Source organism: Aulonocara stuartgranti, assembly GCF_965226115.1.
Source record: "Aulonocara stuartgranti genome assembly, chromosome: 12".
In the NCBI taxonomy this organism is placed as follows: Eukaryota; Metazoa; Chordata; class Actinopteri; order Cichliformes; family Cichlidae; genus Aulonocara; species Aulonocara stuartgranti.
Window position 1 is genome coordinate 15,915,177 of NC_138948.1, and position 20,237 is coordinate 15,935,413.

The window sequence follows — 20,237 nt, forward strand, 5'->3', positions numbered from 1 at the left end:
GCGACCCTGTTGACTATTTTGAATGAAACGCTTGATTGTTCGATGATCACGCTTCAGAAACTTTGCAATTTTGAGACTGCTGCATCCCTCTGCAAGATATCTCAGTATTTTTGACTTTTCTGAGCCTGTCAAGTCCTTCTTTTGACCCATTTTGCCAAACGAAAGGACGTTGCCTAATAATTATGCACACCTGATATAGGGTGTTGATGTCATTAGACCACACCCCTTCTCATTACAGAGATGCACATCACCTAATATGCTTAATTGGTAGTAGGCTTTCGAGCCTATACAGCTTGGAGTAAGACAACATGCATGAAGAGGATGATGTGGACAAAATACTCATTTGCCTAATAATTCTGCACTCCCTGTATACCTCAGTCAAAAGCTGTTTTCACCTGAATTTTGGACAAAACCAGGGAATCAGATCATGATATTTTCCATAGCTGTCTTAAAAATGTCATTTAAAATGGTCCACTTCAGATACATTTACACCAGCTGGACAGAGTGCACAGCAGGCAGTACGTATGACTAGCAGTAACTGCACTGGGATATTAGCCTCACTATTGACACACAGGTGCGGTCCAAAATGACAAATAATCTGCACTCAAAAACTGGCAAGTTTAATGCCTGATCATTTGAGCTTTTTCATGCACCTCTGTCAGGTCGTAATAAAGTTCAAAAACATCGGGGCTGCTGTGCGTGTGTGGTGCTAAAATGGCCACACTTAGACTGCAGCTATTTCAGCGTATACCTGGGTATTACATCTAATGAGTACAGCATACTGACACAAACTAAACAATCTCATTTAGAATTTCAATTACACACTTCATTTACAACAAGAACCTCCCACTATGCTCTTGATCAGAGAGCATGTAGGCTGCTTGATAAATAAGTTATTAAACACAACATGGAGGCAAAATGCCTTCTGCAAAAATCAAATTCACGAGGCACTGTGCCCTGAAACTAAAGCAAAGCTCACATATTAGATCAACTGACCCTAAAGACATATTACATCTTCTGCCTTCTCAATTATCAAATCATTTTAGTCCTCTATTTCCTGCTGGGCCTGTGGGAGGGAGACTTTTTGACACTGAACCTGATCCGATTACAGAGATGAGTGAGAAGTGGATAACGTAGCCGTCTGCAAGCCTGCAAACCATGTTCAAGTGCAGAATTTGTATCTTTTGCATCTGAGAGGAAAAGAGAGAAACCCTCAAGTATATTCTGAGAATCTGAAGTTTTATCAAAACACCATCAACCCCTGTGAGCAGAATCTGTTTATAACAAAACACAGGGAAAGGGATAATGAGATTAAGGGACGGGTGGATAAAAGACAAGAAGAATAGTAAAAGGAAAAAGGTGATATGAAAAATGCAACCACAAGGCAACAGTGAAAAGGCCACATCTTTCAGCCATCTTCAACTATCAGCTATTCTGCAAGCTCTTAAATAATAAGGTGTAATGCAACTGCTCTGGGAGGTCAAAACACCTTCCAAGCTGAGAAAAAGATCCAAACCACATAAGCTAAAACCACAGTTCACAATATTCTCCTCTTGCTACAGTTCAAATATGAAAAAGACTCAAGTTTATTTATAACTATATGAGATTATATACTTAACTGAATTTTAGTAAGGAAACACTTTTTGGAACTGTATTCTTCAGTAGTCAGACATTTTTATCTGTTAGATACTACTTGTACTCTCTGCAAAGAAAAAAAGACAACATTGCACAACAGTGTAAATGTCAGATATTCTTCTTAAAAGCTACTATGTTGTTTGTGACCATCCAGCCATACACAATAAGAGGCTTTCGGGTAGGCAAGCCTCATTCTTTATTGTCAGCCATAAGTGGGGTACTGTACTTACAGCAACTCTGCGTTTTCTGCTGAAACATTGCATGCTTTTATCAGTTCCCTGTTACCCCCACCACCCCACCCTTCCAAGTCTTTCAACCATGATCATATTCCCATTTGTCCTTTTTCACTGCACACTCTTTCTGGATTCTTCCTTTTCATTTCTGGTTTTATTGTGCTTCATCTCCCTCTGTTTCTCCTTTTTCATTCAACCCAGATAATACCATGTATTAACATCTACTACATCTTCAACACCATAAATCCTATTACAGGCTATGCGCAGAGAGATGGGAGAAAAAGTGAAGTAGAAAGCTTCTTTTCATCCTACTTATTCTATTATTTATCCCTAAACAACACACTCTCATCAGTGGGTGGGTATATCATGGCCAATCTTAAGTTGGGTAACTACTACTGTGTACTCCAACACACGCACTATAATTGGAGGCGGGGGAAGACAGTGAGGGTATATATACAGTATATATTCTGATTTATTTCAGTAACTCACAAGGGCTGCAGAGCAGAACAAGCACTAGCATCACCAGCTGCTGCTCAAAATGGCAGAGTTAGAGTTCATACACCAGATGAGGTACTTATTGTTGCATCAGCATCAGAGTGTATTTGTTCTTATTCATTTATGTGCACAGAGCTTATGCATGCATATATGTGCAGCCTGTGTCACTACAGCCACATTCTCTTTCTGTTGGAAACACGGCACGATTAGGAAATTTCTCCCCTGCTATTTTTTCCCCGTCAAATATTTGCAACACTTCTCTAATACTCAGTGTCTGACTTTTCCTAAAATTGTGTTAAGAAATGTCCCCTATTATAAATTGCCCAGATAAAGGCAAATGTGAAAAATCATTTATAGTTATCATTGCCAGCAGGTACAATTTACCCTGACTGTGCCTAGACCTTTGATTTGGGACATCTTGCATCGTGACATGAAACAGCAGTTTCTCACTTGAAGGACGGCTTGTCCACTGAGCACCACAGGAGGACTAATGATTTGCCAATTTGCGCCATGGCTGGGACCATCACCATTATTGAGCAGGGATATTTTAAATATGCTTGAAACCCAGTGTGTCAGCAGGCTTGACATCAGTAATAATTAAGAAGGCATTAGATTCAACAGCATATACTACATTGGTCTCCAGTAACCAATTAGAGAAAACCGAGGCCACTTTCTTTATGGAAACTGGTTTGAGTGCACAGAGTAATCAATTTTAAGATAGAAACTGAGGATTCCTCCAATTCCTTTAAATTTTGTACTATTTAATTTAAAAAGCTGATAAATTTGCATATTTAAAAATTTCGTGTGGATATTACAACACCTTTTGTGCCAACATTTGTGTCTATTAAACCAAAGCCCTAATAATGTCTCCATGTAATTACCATGTAAGACACAAGTCATAGGACAATCTTCAGTATGGAGACAATGTAAATCAGGATTGCACTTGCTCAGTGAATTATGTGAAGAAGAGTTTAATGATCAGGACATTTTAGGACTGCTGCCATTGTCAGCAATCCAAAAACTTCACCACAAACAGACCTACTGGAGGCAACTGTCGCCAACATATTGTTTCTTGTTTTTATTAATACCTATTGCCCTGCTTTATATCGGTAAAAAACACACATGCTAGTTTTACTTTACTTACACTGTTTTCTTGAGTTCAAATCACCCCCACACACAAGTGTAACCCAGTTCAGACGACACAAATGCATCTTGTAAGAAGTGTTATATAAATATAGTTTATCATTAAATTATTTTATTCCAATAGCAAATACAAAAGGCCCTGCATTTTTTAAGGATATCTTTGCTCGAGGAAAGAGAGAAAAGTTTCAACTATTTGTATGCTTGTAACTATGTTTTGAAAGTGGTTAAAAAAATTGGGAGGGCATAGAGTGCATGAGGAGTGTGCAGGTGAGATTAAGCATCTATGTGTGTGTGTGTTTGCATGAGTATGTAGGTGCTTGTGTACAAAGAAGGAAAACAGAGGAAAGAGAAAGAGGCAACAGATAAGCACATTGCCAAACTGAAAAAAAATGTGCAATGACAACCTTACACAGGCCTTCTCCTCCTATACCCAACCCCCGGCTCCTTCACCACCACACACACCTGTATCATCTCTGAAGTACTTCCTGGCATCCCCATTAGTGGCTCCACTAGCAGCAGTCAATAGTGCTAACCTTTGGTGCTCTACACACACACACACACACACACACACACACACACACACGCACACTCACGCACACACGTGTGTATTTATACACACACATATACACACACACACACACACACACACACGCACGCACACACAACCTCTCAGCCCTTTAGTTGTAATGCTCTGTAATCATTGTGCTCCCAGCTCCATGTGCACCGATAAAGCCTTAATGTCATCACACATCACACACACACGCACACACACCCTGTTTGTTAAGATAAGAACATAATACCATCTCTGTCTGGTGATAAAGTTCAAGGAGCCCTTGAAGGGCCCTTTTAAGTGCACTGGAAAATGGTGAGCAGAAAATGCTATCTCTCCAGGTAAGCGTGTGTCTGCTTCGTGTGACACCAAACAGACACACGCAGAAAGTACAAATATTATGACATAACCTCAAAGGGACACGAACCTTCAATAGACCCTGCAGCGAAGGAATACTGTAATTATCAACCTTCGGTTATTTTGTTGTGGCCATGTAGTACAGGTGGTGAGAAAGATTGCTTTGCGCTGGCAAAATAATAAACACACACACACACACACACACACGCACGCACGCACGCACGCACGCACACACACACACACACACACACAATAAAACAAACTCCTGCTGGGTTGGCACAAAAGATACACACACCACAATTTAGGTTGTTTGTGGTAAATGTTCTCCATCAGAATGCTCAGGATGTTACAGTAGAACTGCACACTGACAGCCTATCCCCGAGGCTTGAATCCACACCGCAACCCTATAAATGTCATGAAAACAGCATTCCCCCTAAAAGTGCTGTTCATCTTTTCCATCATAGTCTGAAACCAGTGATGAGAGGTAGATTGGAGAGCTAAAATGTGGGGTTGGTTTTGTCTATGGCAATGTTGCAGCTGCACAAGCAAAAGTGGTAGACAGAGAACCTCCAGAGGGTGATTTAGAAAACTGCAGTAGAGAAAGAAGTCAAAAAGTCCATATGAAGACGTTTAAAGAGAGGTTGCACAATGAAATGTTTTTCATTCTTTTTGAGCAGTTGCCCAAAACACAAATGAAGCTGCGGCTCATTTAAGTCTTCCACTAAATCCACAATAAACCAGAGTTTGGTTTCATCATTATTATCATTATTATTATTATGTCTAGAATCACATCTTTACCGCCTTGGAGTTGTGGGAAGCAATGACACATGTACAGCTCACTCTATGCACTCATGTGAAAAACTAAATATACCCCATGATTTGCTAGCTTGCAGGACCTCCTTTTGCAGCAATGACATCAAGTAAAAATGTTCAGAATCAGTCTCTCACACCATTGTGGAGGCCCCACTCTACTGTAGAAAGTTGCTTCAGGTTATTGAGGTTTACAGAGAATTTATCTGCACGGTTCTCTTAAGGTCCTACCACAGCATTTCAATCAGGTTGAGGTCTGTAATCTGGCTGGGCCATTGCAACACTTTGACACTCTTTACATTCTCTTATAAATTTGTTGGCATTGCATTATCCAATTTGGACCCGTCTTTAGTTTTCAAACATACACCCTTTGGTATACTGATGAGTTCATGGACAACACAATGACTGCAAGATCCCCAGATTCTGTGGCTGCAAAACAAGCCAAAATCATCACCCTTCTACCACTGTGCTTGACACTTTCTATGGGGTGTTTGTACCGATATGTTGTGTATTTTGTTGTGTTTTTTTGTCAAATGTGGTGTAGTCGTGAAGCTTTTGCTCCAGAAGTCTTCAGACCTAAGCCGTGCTGCCGTGTTTTGTTTTGTTTTTTCTTCTGGCAACCCTTCCAAAAAAGGTCATATTTGTGCACTCTTTTTTTAATTGTGCTGTCTTGAACTTAAACATTAAACATGCTAAATGAGGCTTGTGTAATATAAGGTTTAGCTCTTGGATTTGCTGTATTTTCTCTAAGCATTTCACAGTCTGTGACCTTGAGGTAAATTTGCTGTAACGTCCACTTCTGGGAAGATCGTGGCATTGCGTAAACACATGCTCCAGACCAACTAACTGCCAAAACGTCTGCTTTTATAGAGGTACCCACACTTGCAGTTTTTCAGCTCATCAAGTGCATTTATATTAGCTTGTATCATTGGAGAAACAGTAAGAATGTACTTTGTTTATGATAGGACTGCAATTCTTTCAAAATTTACACCTATTCAAAACATCAAAAGTTGCTTAGAAATGTTCTTCTTCACGTGGCTGTATGTTGCAGATCCACATCCTTTGACTATAGGCCAGATATTTCGACTTTGAAGACTCATTTATCAAATAATTTCAGTCTGGCCATTTTGGCCAATACTATGCTGTCTGGTCTAAGAGGGATCTTTTCTTTCATATCTTTAGGGAACCACTGAGAAAGTGACTGTGTATATGTCTGTGCTGGATGACACAATCTAAATGTCACTTCACGGAAGGAGGAACACCTAAATGCAGCACTTTATTCAGGAGACAAATTTGTCTGTATGTGTTCACATTTATTGACTCTCCTTTGTTCTTGCTCCTTCAGCGTAAGAGAGCACATCTGTGTGTTTTCTCCCGCAGTGTTTACCTCATCCGTTTATTTCATCTCCAAATATTCACCCTTCACATTCTACATCATCTGTTTATATCTAGTTTTCGACGTCTTGTTTCTGAGTCACTCTTAATCATTCTTCCAGTGACCTGTACCAAGAAGTAAATACAATTTTTACACTCATGAAAGTGCCAGGCATGTACTATTAATCAAAACTAACCTGAATAATCTATATTGTAACTGGCAGAAACTCAATAAGTTTCTGTCTTCCCTACAATAACTTAAATCACCACATCTCTGCTCCTCTTTATATCCCACCCCCACATGCCACTTTTTCTACCAGAGTTGCTCTCTCGAGATCTTTTTCATTCTCCTTTCTTTACACACCCACCTTCTTTTCGCAGTAGTCACCTTTACATAACTTTGCTTCGTAAAATAAACTTCATTGCCCTTCACTCGACCCTTTCCCTCCATGCTATTCCATCAAGAACTACTTTCCTATTTTTTACGCCGTCTGCTACATGTCCCGTAATTATAAGGGTCAACATTTGCTCCTCAAGCTCCATTGCCAAAGTAAAGACGCCAACAGAGCAGCAATCTGTGTGTAATGCCAAGATGAAGAAAACCTAAATAACTCGAACAACTCACTCAAACTACCCACAAATCATCATGATAATAACTGTCATTTTCTAACCTTCAATTTTATTTTGACAAGGCCCAGCAATATTTGAGTGGTTAATATAGGAGACATTCAGTAAAAGTTTACTTTAGACTGAGAGAATGCAAAATGGTGCCCTTCATGTGTCAGTAAGCAAACAGCAAAAGAGGAAGCACGTGGGAAGATACGAAAAGAGGGATTATATTGGAGTTTATTTTCAACAATATTGAGTCGCAGTTTGTATATTTCTGTGCTGGCATTCCTCCAAAATCCTTTAATTTCTTATACTATTTGATATTTACTCAAATAGTCCAGTAACACTGTGGTTCTCAGTATAATTAACAATTACTGTGTCAGTCAGCCAGAGTATGAATCTACACCAAAGTTATTAAATCAAACCACTGAATGCATTCATTAATACGCTCAGATTAGCCATGACATCAATCTATCTTGTAAATCGATGCATAATGAATGCTTGCTTAGGAGTTCTTTTTCATTCCTAATATAATATGAAAAATGAAATATAATATACATGTAATACAATATGTCCTGTAGAAAATGTTGTCTTTTTTTTACGGTAATTGACAGCATACATTGTCTCTCACAAGCATATATTTCACGGCCCTTTGGTCCAAAAAGAATCAGGATAATTTATTATAAATTGTGGAAAATTTATATGCAGAGTGTTGATGAGAAAATACATATTCATCAGTGGCAATGGAGCAGGGCAGAATCACAACACCTGATTTAAGGCTCCATTTGCAGTGGAAACCTCTTAATCCCGTCCCCTCGGGGATGATTATAGCAAATGAATTAAAGGGGACATGTAGTGCACATTTCCAGGTCCATATTTTCATTCTGGTGCCCCACTGGTGTATTTTTTGCATGATTTACAATTTAAAAAGACACATTTATCTTAAAATGGCCTTCACGTATTCTCTTGGCTCAGCCTCTGTCCAAAAAAAAAAAAGCCTCTGCAGTGTAATTGTTTGTAAGTCTTCAACCCAGTAAGTCCAATCTATTCTGATAAGCCAGTTTTTAAAACTTGCCCTTGTTTAGGCACAAAAGTATAAAAGATTCTCTGTGCAAACCAAAGTTAATGATTTATGATGCACAAATGATCTGAGTCATGACAATCTATTTAAACTGACCAATTATATGCTTCCCCTCACTGAAATCAAAATAGATAAAAAATTCTCAAAACAATTGTCCTTTGGTAAAGTATTGTCCACTGTCAGCAGAATTTACAATGAATGAATTGCCAATGAAGCACCAATCTAAAATGTTTTAAAAAAATCCTATAACAAATTCCATTGTGGCTCATGACCTGAATTTCACCCACCGTCACCCCTTTCAGAAAAGCAGTTGTTCTCACTGTCTCTCATTCCACTATTTCTCTGACTGTTATTTCTGATAATGCGTACCATTATTTTAAACGAGTAAAATCAGCCCCAACCATAAGTCATTATTTTATATAATAGCTTTTTTAAAGGCTTTTTGTTTGATTAAACTGTACATTTAATATACCTGTTTCATCGCAGACATTTTGACTCATTACAGCGAGAAAGCACAGTTGTAATAATGATGGCTCATTAATATGGTTATATTAAGCGCCCAAGACATGACAGTGAATCTGTATGCACCAAAGAAGGGCCTGCCTCAGTGGAGCACAGCCATTATTACTATCCCCCGCTTTCCCTACTGTGATAGCTGAAGACATCTGCTGTGAGAAGGGTTTATATAAGCATGTGGATGTATTTTAAATCAAAGAGAGTCAGAGGAAATCAACATCTACATCTAAAAGTTTTCTACCATCTCATATAGTAACAGCTGCACAGCTGATGAGTCAGTTAGGTATTCATTTGTCAGCATAAACTTTGATACCACACAAAATAATGCCAAACAAAGTATAGCGGAGGGAAATGTTATACATACAGTACAATAATCCTGTGAAATGCCAAGATGCAGTCAACCGAATTTTATCACATTTACCGTAAAGAAAGAATTAAATTAAATGTCTGTCTGCGTCAGTTCAACTTATATTAGCTATATCTTCCATATTCCTACATTTTCTGAATGCAAGGAGATTTTTTTTTGGACAGGCCGTTAGCTGCCACATGCTGCTGCACTTCCTGAGGGTAACTGCTCTTTGTGGATTTAGCCAACTACAGTGCTTAATAAATTTATTAGATCACAACCCAATATAAGGTTTATGTGACAGGTGCAATAAATTAAGCAGTGTTGGTAATTACCAAAATCATTTTTTGTTTCTGCCGTGGTTAAACAAACAATATGAGCAAGTTCATGATCAAAATGATATTTTCAATGCTAAAATATAATCATTGTTATCCATAAATGTTCAAATGTGTTGTTTTACAAAAATCCAAAGCACATAATTATTTTTTTTAATTAAGATGCCAAATTAAAGATATTTTCTTGCAACCCAGAAAGTGACTGAATGTTATCTTTAATAAATTTTTGACTTCGCAGAGAAGTCCAGTGAACTAGCTCAAGTGTGGGGATAAAAACATGCTGGTCACAAACACATCGTAAAAACAATTTGTGTGTAATGATGAAAGCCATGACTTTTGAAAAAATGTGAGTAAAAAAAATGAAGCAAGAAACATAAAAATATAAAAACCCCAAAACAAAAACAACAACTAAAAAGTTGCTCCATAAGATTGTTTTTCAGCTAGGTAGATGCAGAAGTACTGTGAGGGTGTACATGAGAAAGGGAAAAAGTCAAAGTCAAATTTATTTATATAGCACATTTAAAACGAAAACCGTTGACCAAGGTGCTGTACAATTAAGATAATTAAAAGAAATAAAAACATAGGGAGACATGATAAGAGTTAAGAAAAAGAATCATAAAATTTTAAGATTTGAGTGAGAAATAAGATAAATAAAAGTAACACAAGCTCATTCTGAAAAAGGATGAGTGACTAAACTAAATCACTGGCTTGAGTAGAAAGAGAGTTCCAGGCTGCACCATAAATGAAATGGCTTTATAGTATTTTTTATTTAATTTATATATTTATACATTGCGTTTGCTATTTTACAACTACAGGGTTTATCACTTTAGAACAGTAAAAAATTAATTTATATTAGTTACAATTCACCAATACACAGTGACTAGAAAACATTGATTTAAACATCTGAATAATTTAATAATTGCAGGATATCAGCATTATGGAAAACTTAAAAATTAATTTGGAAGAATATTATTTTGTTTGGGTTCAGCCTATCTGTAAAAAAAGAGTATATAAAAAAAACAACAGCGCTCCATATTTATCATATTAAACATGTCACAGCCTAAATGTTAAATTTCATCAAACTGCCTGCTACAACAACGAAAGTAACACATTTAAAAACATTATTTATTGTAGACGTCAAACAGTGAAAGTTTGTAATTGCACTTCAACTAACCTGCAGTCACTCTCAATCATCTACCATCTGTTCTGAACTGCCCCAATCACCCTGCTCATCAGACTCCGCTTCTGAATGTGGGAAGCTCACAGCTCTGCTCACTTCAGTTCTGGTTTTCCTGCTTTCCTACGCAGCAAAAAACCTCCCCAGTTCTCCATACATTTAGTCATCCACTTTGTGATATCCATTCAAAACTCCAATAGATATTCATCTTTTTTCAAAGTCTAGTCCCCATTACGTTTATCTATCATCAGATTTTGCAATTGAATTAATTCTAACATTAGCGCTCAGAAAGATGTAAAAAAAGAGGAAAATGCAAACAGATAAAAAAGAACAAAAAAACCACCCTTGAAGCTGTTACAACAACAACAAAAAGAGCCACATAACTGTACTATACCAACAAATTTCACAACTTTCCAAGTTCCTTGTGTGCTTAATGTTTTTTCTTCAGGCATTTTACAGACATGGCAGAGGAGGATCATAGATCATGAGGCCTTTATGTACCATTTCTATGTGAAATTGGAAAACTGTCAGCAAAAGAGAGATTACACAGACATGAAAGTATGATCAAGGATACATAAATAAGAAGCAAGCTGTCCCAGGTTGGTATTATAATTCATCAAGTGACTGAGCCAAGGCAGGGAAACAGCCAGCAATTCAAGATGCATTATGTGTATTATGCTGGCTTTCTTATTGTGTAGAATACATAGAATGTTTTAACGTTCTACCTCCCCCTATTCTGCTGACATATACTTTTCACCATATGAAATACTCTTGTCCTTGTTGATTTATATACTCTACATTACCCAGTTGTGTTAGTTCAATACTGCCTCTCTATTTTAGATTTTTTTAGGCATAAAAGACAACCAGAGAAGGCTTTACTAAAGAGAAAAAAAACACTCTTGCAGTGGATGGAGACTTCAGTGAATACATTATTCAACATGTCCTATAAAGAATATTTTTCTTCATGTTTCATTTGTGACATCTGTCATCTTTGGAATAATCTCCAACTTGTTTGATGGTCCTTCAAGTAAGAAATGTCAGTTACAGAGAAAATAGTCCCAAAATGTCAACGTTTTAAAATTTTAACGCTTTAAGATCAAATGGCAAAATTCATATTTTCAACTTCTTTGCAAATCTAATATGAAGTCTCTGTGTGTATGTGTTGAGGCAGAGATAAGGATAGGCAGAAGACCAGTTTCTCAGAGTAAATTCCGACTTACTGTATTATATACTAGTACATTTGTTCTTAACAATAAATACTGACTCATTAGTTCATGCTTTATCTGCAAAAACAAAACTATTAGTGGTGAAAAAAGTGCTGACTGATGCACAACTGGAGAGAAAAGTTTTCTTTTTAAAGAACAGGACCACCTAGTTATCACTTATGGTGCCCTATCATTTATTGTTCTTAATTTATGGAGCCATTTTAGTTATTTATTTTCTGTTTTCTACTTTTCTTCTACTTTTTGACTACTTACCAGCTGTGTTACTCTTGCTGCTTTAAGAATCATCTCAAGCTGCACGTAAGATGAAAGTTGCATGAAAGGAGCATAAGAGGGGAAATCGCCTTTCATGTCTTTATATTATATTATAACTCTTATTGGTTATTTATTTGCACTGAGTCCAGGGAAATCACAAAGAGTAATATTTTTAATAGAAAAACAGTCCCAGGGTAAAAATCCAACTTTACTCTTATGTCTACATGAAGTGGATGGAATAAGGAAATGAATGCATCGTCAAGAAACCTTGCTGCCAGTGGCTAGCAACTCGGCCATATGTACCAGATTGAAAAAAGGCAACAGAGCAGGAAAATGTTAAATAATGCAGAAAATTGAATGGGAATGTTGGGCTTCAGATTAGTTTGTGTGGTGAAGTGAAAGGATGTGCTTGGAGGAGGGTGTTCTGCTGAGAATTCAGAAGATGCTGGACTATAATCTTCACAAGAAGGAATTTAGAAAAGGAAGGATGGATGAAAACAATAATCTGACAATTAACAAGAGATAAGCCAAGAGGTACACTTCACCTTATTGTAAATTTAAACAGGCAACTGGCAAACTTGTTGCTTTAAGTTATAATCATGACGTTAATGGTGATTGAACAATTTAGTGGCTATGTAATGACATACTTAGTTTTCAGATTAGTTGCAAATATGTTTGCATTCGGTAACATGGTAATATCTGCCACCGGGTACAAAACGTCCTTGTGCAGCTTAAAATGTAAGTGGACAGCAGTTAAATTGAAGAAGAGTTTAGTCGTCAGAGGAGTCAAAGAAGGTGAAGACGAAGAGCGACAGAAACTCAAAGTAAAACAAGAGTTAACCTCGGACAGTGAGGCATAGATCAGGGCAATAGTATAAAAGCATTACTAAAGCATTGAGTGTTCCCCAAAGCCCAGTGCCATTTAAAGGACTCTGAGAGCACAAAAAAAATCCCTCTCTGGTCTCACAAGATAAAAATGTTCTCCAATGTTTGTTTGTTTTTTTCCAAGCACTATCTCTCACAAACACCAGACATCATCACCTGGCTAACACTATCCTTACAGTGAAGCACAGAAGTGGCATCAAAACACTGTGTAGGGTTTCTCACCAAACAGGGTCAAAGTGCTTAGGGGCTAAACTGAGGGATAAATGCAGCCAAACACATAGAGGTCCTAGAAGAAACACAGTGACATGAGATTGGGATGATGGATTACTATTCAGCACCAGAGTGGCATTAAGTAGTATTGCAACACTGAAGTAGATATAAGACAGTTGTCTTGTCCTCAAGTGGCATAAGAGCTCCCAGATGTCAAAGCTCAGTGCCCTAGATGAAAATCCAAAATGTCATTTACGTAAATGATATTTGGATTTTCAATACACCACGAAAAAATAAAAATAAATCTCTGAACTTTTGAACTTTTTTTTGTGATTTCCTGCCTCTTTGGAGCTAAAAGAGGCCACCCAAACACATGAGATATCAATGGAAAGCCCAAGATGTCCTCTATTTAGTACATCAGGACTTAGTAGGGAAGCTCAAATAAGTCAAAAGATATACATACAAAGATCTTATACAAAGATGTAAACAAATGTCCATTACAGAGGACATGAATGAATAGGCTAGTTCTCAGGAGGATATACTTGAGAAATGGTAATATGGGTTTTTAGCCTCGATTGATGGTAAAAATGATAATTTCACTCATCTAAAATTAACCTCCTAGGACCTGGTGTCCACATATGTGGACATCACATTTTGGGTTGTATAGACCAAAATACAAAATCTTGCTCTACAAGGACCTGATATCCACTTATGAGGACAGTATACTCTCACTGTTCTATCGAAATTGAAAACAATTGTCCCCATCTAAAAAAAATATCAATCAGCCTAAAAAAGGAAAGAGAAATTAAAAATGCAAGCCATGAAAGAGTTCGGGTCTTAGGAGGTTTAACTCACAACCTGACTTGTTACAGGTTGTGGTGGGAGACTACAGCAGAGAGCCACAGAGCCTTTGGTAAATGGGCTGGATCACACATAGTGCTTTTCTACTCTACTTGAGGACTTAAAGCACTATATGCAACATGCCTCATTCATCCATCTAAGTGCTTTATGTCTAATATTCACATACATTGACACAACCAAGAAAACTTTCTGAATAGTAGGTGATCTGCTGCTCCATCTCCTTAGTGATAGCCACCTCTGACATAAAGCAACATATAAATATCACATTACTAAACAGCAAATTACGAATGAATCATGAATGTATACGTCAAGCATCCATTCTCACTTGAAACATTTCCACTGGCTTTGCTCCTCTTTATCACAAAATCATCACCAATAAGTACTTTAAACGAAAAGACCGAAGTTTCTTTTGAAAGATGCTAAATTCAAGCAACGTTACGTTGTCTTAAATGTGTATCATTCTCTGCTCAATCATCTTATGCACCTTTCTCTCTCTTTCTGTCAAGTCTTGTTATTTTGCAACAGCTTTCAGTTCACATCCACCGTAGCCTAGAGCATCTGGGTGGGAGGTGCTTTTCATGACAAATGACCTCACAAATAACTGATAGAGAGAAAAAACAACAACATCCCACTCATCTCTCGCTGTCTCCATGACAGTCTGTGTCTGTCTCTCAACCGGTGTATATGTTTCTCCCACCCCGAGCATCCTCCCAGGTAGAGCGAGAAAGAGACATCTGTGACCATCAATCTTATCCACCAATATTTACCGTCTCCCGACACTTCATCTCAGAAACCCCTTTCCACTTGATGTCTGACTAAATTAGATTAAATGACTGCTTTGTCAACCTTCCCAAAGGAAAGAGAGAGAAACTCTAGAAAACTAATCTGGGTTCCAGTCACACACTGAAATTGAGGCGGGTGCTTTCATATTGTATAATAGCCAAAGCAATATTCCACACCAACTGTAGATCAGATTTCGTAGTTTAAATGAATAAATTATAATAAGGATGCATTCTATCATCGGTTTACATTTTGACTCTATGTACTGTTCTGCTTTCTTTTCTTTTATCGTAGGCCTTTTTTATATTTAAAAAACGAATCCCAAGGAACGTGTAAAGACAGACAACCCAATAGATTAGAGATTAAAATTAATTAATTTTGCCTGTTTGACACCTATCCCTGCCTGGCTGTTCTCTATGCCTTAAGGATCCTCTCTCCTGTTCCCCATTCACCCAGCAGTGATTCATGTTAGCAAGTAAACCAAAGTCAAGATAAAATGAAACAAGGAAATAAATAAAAAAAGGAACCATTCAGTGATCTGAATCAGAATCAGAAGACAAGGGGCAATTAACAGGTGACATAACCTGTTCAGTCAGAATAACTTCAACAAAATGCATATTTTGTGACTTTGCACTGGAATCCCATTAACTGGTTACTGGTTACTAGATCATTATCTATATAATGGGCAAAAAATAAATGAATAAATACTTTTGGTTACTCCTTCATATTTTTGATTTGGGAGATTTTATTCTTTCTCATGAAACCTCAGAAGGATTTGTGTGAACTCCCAGGACTGAAAGAGGGATCTCTCATTTGTTGATTTGACAGCCAAATAAGGTCAAAAAATAAATGAATAAAAAAACAAAATGCACCTTTCATTGCTACAATCATATGAAACAAGAAAATGGTGTAAACCAATGAAGGAGTGGAGATATGTAAATCAATTTTTCTTGCACAATAAGGGATATTTTGACAACTGCCCACTGCTAACATGAAATCAGCTGCTTTCAAACAACTGCAGTGACAACATGCTAACACACCGCTAGTAGTAAAGAAGCCTGGCTCCATCTAAAGTTTGACCTTCAACAGGTAACAAATGGGCAGCCAGGCTCGCAGCAGTCTGGGCTCCATTTCTCACCCCTGATTCTACAGCAGAATTGCTCTGACTTTGATTTTTCCCTGAAGTGATTTTTCCCTGAAGTGCTCTTTTGGGCTGGTTTTTACTAACTTTGCCAATGGCTCTGTTTGAATACTTAAAAATACTGGTGGTGGCCAGTTGTACCACTCAGCCTAGTGGTAGATACAAAATCTTAGGTGACTTCATTCTCCACTCATTGTATTCACAAGATTATGAGAAAACTTGTACTCTGATCTTGACCTTGAGGTCGAGGTCGCAGAGATACGAAATCATCTGAGATTTTTAGTAGATACAGCTATGATATCAATTTGAAACTCCAGTATTGCTTCGTTCTCGAGTAACCAATGGCAGGGTGAAGACAATACCTTATCAGCCTCGTACGGCTCAGGGGTAAAAAGTAAAAGAAAGACCTTGTGAGTCACGTCATTATTACAGGGACCTCTGTCGTGTGGGACTGTAACTGAAGATTTATATTTTTACCTGAGAACTAATTACAGTATGACTTATTTATGTTTACCATTGTTGCACTCACAAATGATAATGTACATTAAAATTGACATTACAACTGCTGATCAATGGCGTGTTACGGTCATTTCAGCTTGTCATGCACCTCTTGACTTTTGTTACCTGGCAAGCACAGAGCAGCGCCAACGGGTTGGAGACATAAGTGTGCAAGCAGGTTGGCCTTTACCACTATTTCAATGATATATCAAGTCAGAAGCTCAGAAAGAACAAGACACTACAACAACTTAAAAAGGTTAGATTTTTACAACCACTTTTCTTTCTTTGTCAAATCTTACGCCATGCAGAGATTTTTCCGAGTTGTGACACGTATCGTCCAGAAGAAGACTGCAGTAAAGTAATATAAAGAGTGACGTAATGAACTACTTTCTACAAAAAGTTTCATAATGCACTACATTGGATAAGAGTAACAAGTACTGCATGATGCATCAGGTTTGTTTGATTAACGACCTCAGCACTGAAAGTCATCTAAAGTGAGCTTGACGATCTTTTCTGAATGCGAGTGCAAAGCCTTGAAGCTAAGAGGCCTACCGCCAGTGTATTTCCATGCTAAACTTAAAAGGCTGTAACACAGCCACAGAAACACTACGATACACAAACACTGACACTAACACACTCACAGTCACACAATAACACCCCATTTTTCACCCCCCACCATCCACCCCCACCCCTGTCACGCCTCCAACCAAATTAGATTGTGATTGCTCTTTCCGAGGTCACTTTTAATTAAACTGAGATGAGAACATGACACATGGGATTAAGCCCCATCCTACCAATTCAAATTAAGAATTCATAACTAATGCTAGAGCCTATTGCTTTCAACCATGACCTCCATATCATTTATGTATAGGAGCAAAAGGAACTCCTCTAATTGTCTTCTTCTGAAGCGATAAAGAGTATGATGAGAGGGGAAGAGAACTGTGTGCGTCTGTTTGAATATGCATGTTTCCTAAAAATTACATTAAAAACATGCACCTTGTCTGTGCACCATAAATTAACACCGACTCGTACCAAGAGAAAGAGCGGGAGTGAAAGAAGTAAACCAATGAATACTTTCATATCTTCCCATCATGCTCAGGGCTTAACAAATAATACTTCAGTGGCCTTGAGAGGACTAACTCCAATAATTTCATCTGATCTGGTTAATAGAGACACACAGGGCTCACGTGAATTAGCAAAACATTCATTAAGCCTGGTAACATTGGTAGCGTCACAAGAGTAAACCCAATTCAAAATACCATTAATCACTTAACCGTGAAGAATGTAAGACAGATTCCTACTACATTTTTTTATTTGCTACTCATGTAACAACATAAAATCTATATCTATAGTTTGCATATTTAATTTGGTATTCCATCAAAGCATTCAGCTCTTCCAGACTTGCTAACATCTTTATATAAAGTCCTGTGAGGCTATTTAAAATGTAAGCTACCTGTTTAACATGCCATTCGCCAATTGAGAAAGGCTTAAACTATTGTTTGTAGAGGACTTTTTCTTTAAAGTAGCTCTCTCCTTTCAGTAAGACCTCAAAAGTCATAATGACTCAGTGGCTTTTGAAATTCCTCGCTCTTAATCTGCATCTAATTGGCATCCTTTCCATGCAGTATTAGAGAGGCATATGTCAGACATTTATGTCAGCCTTATCTGGATATCTGGGTGCATGTGCTGAAGGAGTGTAAACATGCCATTAGGGAACATACTTCAAAACTGGATGACAATTTGTCTTGTCAACGTGTGTGATCATCTCTGCTCTCCCTGGCAGTGAGTTTGAAATGTTCGTCCTGCTCCAGTAGTTCTGGTTCCACAAAACTTCTAAAATGCCATCACTGGTGTTGTTTAGCTACTTTATTAACTGACAAACGAAGGCCCAAATCTAACTTATCTTACCTCGGTAATAAACGCTTTGGCCGTAGCTGGGCTCATGAACAACACAGCTCTGCGCAGTGTATCCCTATAGCGATGCAGCTCCTCCACACGCATTGTTCTGAACAGACTCGTGATCATCATGTTAATGTTGGATTCCACTTTCTGAAGGGATACATCCATCCCCTGCTGAGAAGTACTGTCAAGGAAATCCTCAATGCCACGGATATCTGGAAAAAAAAGATAGATAGAGGTGTAACTGTGCAGAACAGCAACCACATTCTTCTGAAAGCATCGTGCAGAAAAATGACACAGGACTGGACAGGACATAAATATCAAACAAATATTAGAGGCATCACTGATCACTTTACACCATATTCTCTCTTTCAGTTGACGGATTATCTCTCTGCAGGAATAGGTTTAGTAAATATCTCTATTTATAAGCTCTTACTGGTAAGCAATCCTCACTATCACTACATTTGTTCGACTCAAGATTTTATCCTTTGTGTTATTTGAGCTCAGTGTTTCATTGTCTGAAAAGAACACACTGTATGCTACTACTACATACAGTGGGGCAAAAAAGTATTTAGTCAGCCACCGATTGTGCAAGTTCCCCCACTTAAAATGATGACAGAGGTCAGTAATTTGCACCAGAGGTACACTTCAACTGTGAGAGACAGAATGTGAAAAAAAAATCCATGAATTCACATGGTAGGATTTGTAAAGAATTTATTCGTAAATTAGGGTGGAAAATAAGTAGTAAGAGTGAATCTACAATAGGCAAGCAGCTTGGTGTGAAAAAATCAACTGTGGGAGCAATCATCAGAAAATGGAAGACATACAAGACCACTGATAATCTCTCTCGATCTGGGGCTCCACGCAAGATCTCATCCCGTGGGGTCAAAATGATCATGAGAACGGTGAGCAAAGATCCCAGAACCACACGGGGGGACCTGGTGAATGACCTGCAGAGAGCTGGGACCAAAGTAACAAAGGTCACCATCAGTAACACACTACAACGGCAGGGAATCAAATCCCGCAGTGCCAGACGTGTTCCGCTGCTGAAGCCAGTGCATGTCCAGGCCCGTCTGAAGTTTGCCAGAGAGCACATGGATGATACAGCAGAGGATTGGGAGAATGTCATGTGGTCAGATGAAACCAAAGTAGAACTTTTTGGTATAAACTCAACTCGTCGTGTTTGGAGGAAGACGAATACTGAGTTGCATCCCAAGAACACCATACCTACTGTGAAGCATGGGGGTGGAAACATCATGCTATGGGGCTGTTTTTCTGCCAAGGGGACAGGACGACTGATCCGTGTTAAGGACAGAATGAATGGGGCCATGTATCGTGAGATTTTGAGCCAAAACCTCCTTCCATCAGTGAGAACTTTGAAGATGAAACGAGGCTGGGTCTTCCAACATGACAATGATCCAAAACACACCGCCCGGGCAACAAAGGAATGGCTCCGTAAGAAGCATTTGAAAGTCCTGGAGTGGCCTAGCCAGTCTCCAGACCTCAACCCCATAGAAAATCTGTGGCGGGAGTTGAAAGTCCGTGTTGCTCGGCGACAGCCCCAAAACATCACTGCTCTCGAGAAGATCTGCATGGAGGAATGGGCCAAAATACCAGCTACTGTGTGTGCAAACCTGGTAAAGACCTATAGTAAACGTTTGACCTCTGTTATTGCCAACAAAGGTTATGTTACAAAGTATTGAGTTGTATTTTTGTTATTGACCAAATACTTATTTTCCACCCTGATTTACGAATAAATTCTTTACAAATCCTACCATGTGGATTCATGGATTTTTTTTTCACATTCTGTCTCTCACAGTTGAC

General features: G+C 38.2%; 1 protein-coding gene across 6 annotated transcripts in view; it reads right to left on the reverse strand.

Moving 5' to 3' along the window:
- Window positions 1-20,237, reverse strand: part of grid2 (glutamate receptor, ionotropic, delta 2) — a 555,291-nt gene that overhangs the window by 185,775 nt on the left and 349,279 nt on the right. For all 6 annotated transcript variants that reach the window (XR_014279959.1, XM_082553593.1, XM_082553595.1 and 3 more), the window contains exon 4: window positions 18,423-18,628. Coding sequence is in view for 5 of the 6 variants with exons in the window: in XM_082553593.1 (XP_082409719.1) it covers window positions 18,423-18,628 (206 nt within the window). In the remaining variant the exon portion in view is untranslated. The remainder of the gene's footprint in view (window positions 1-18,422; window positions 18,629-20,237) is intronic.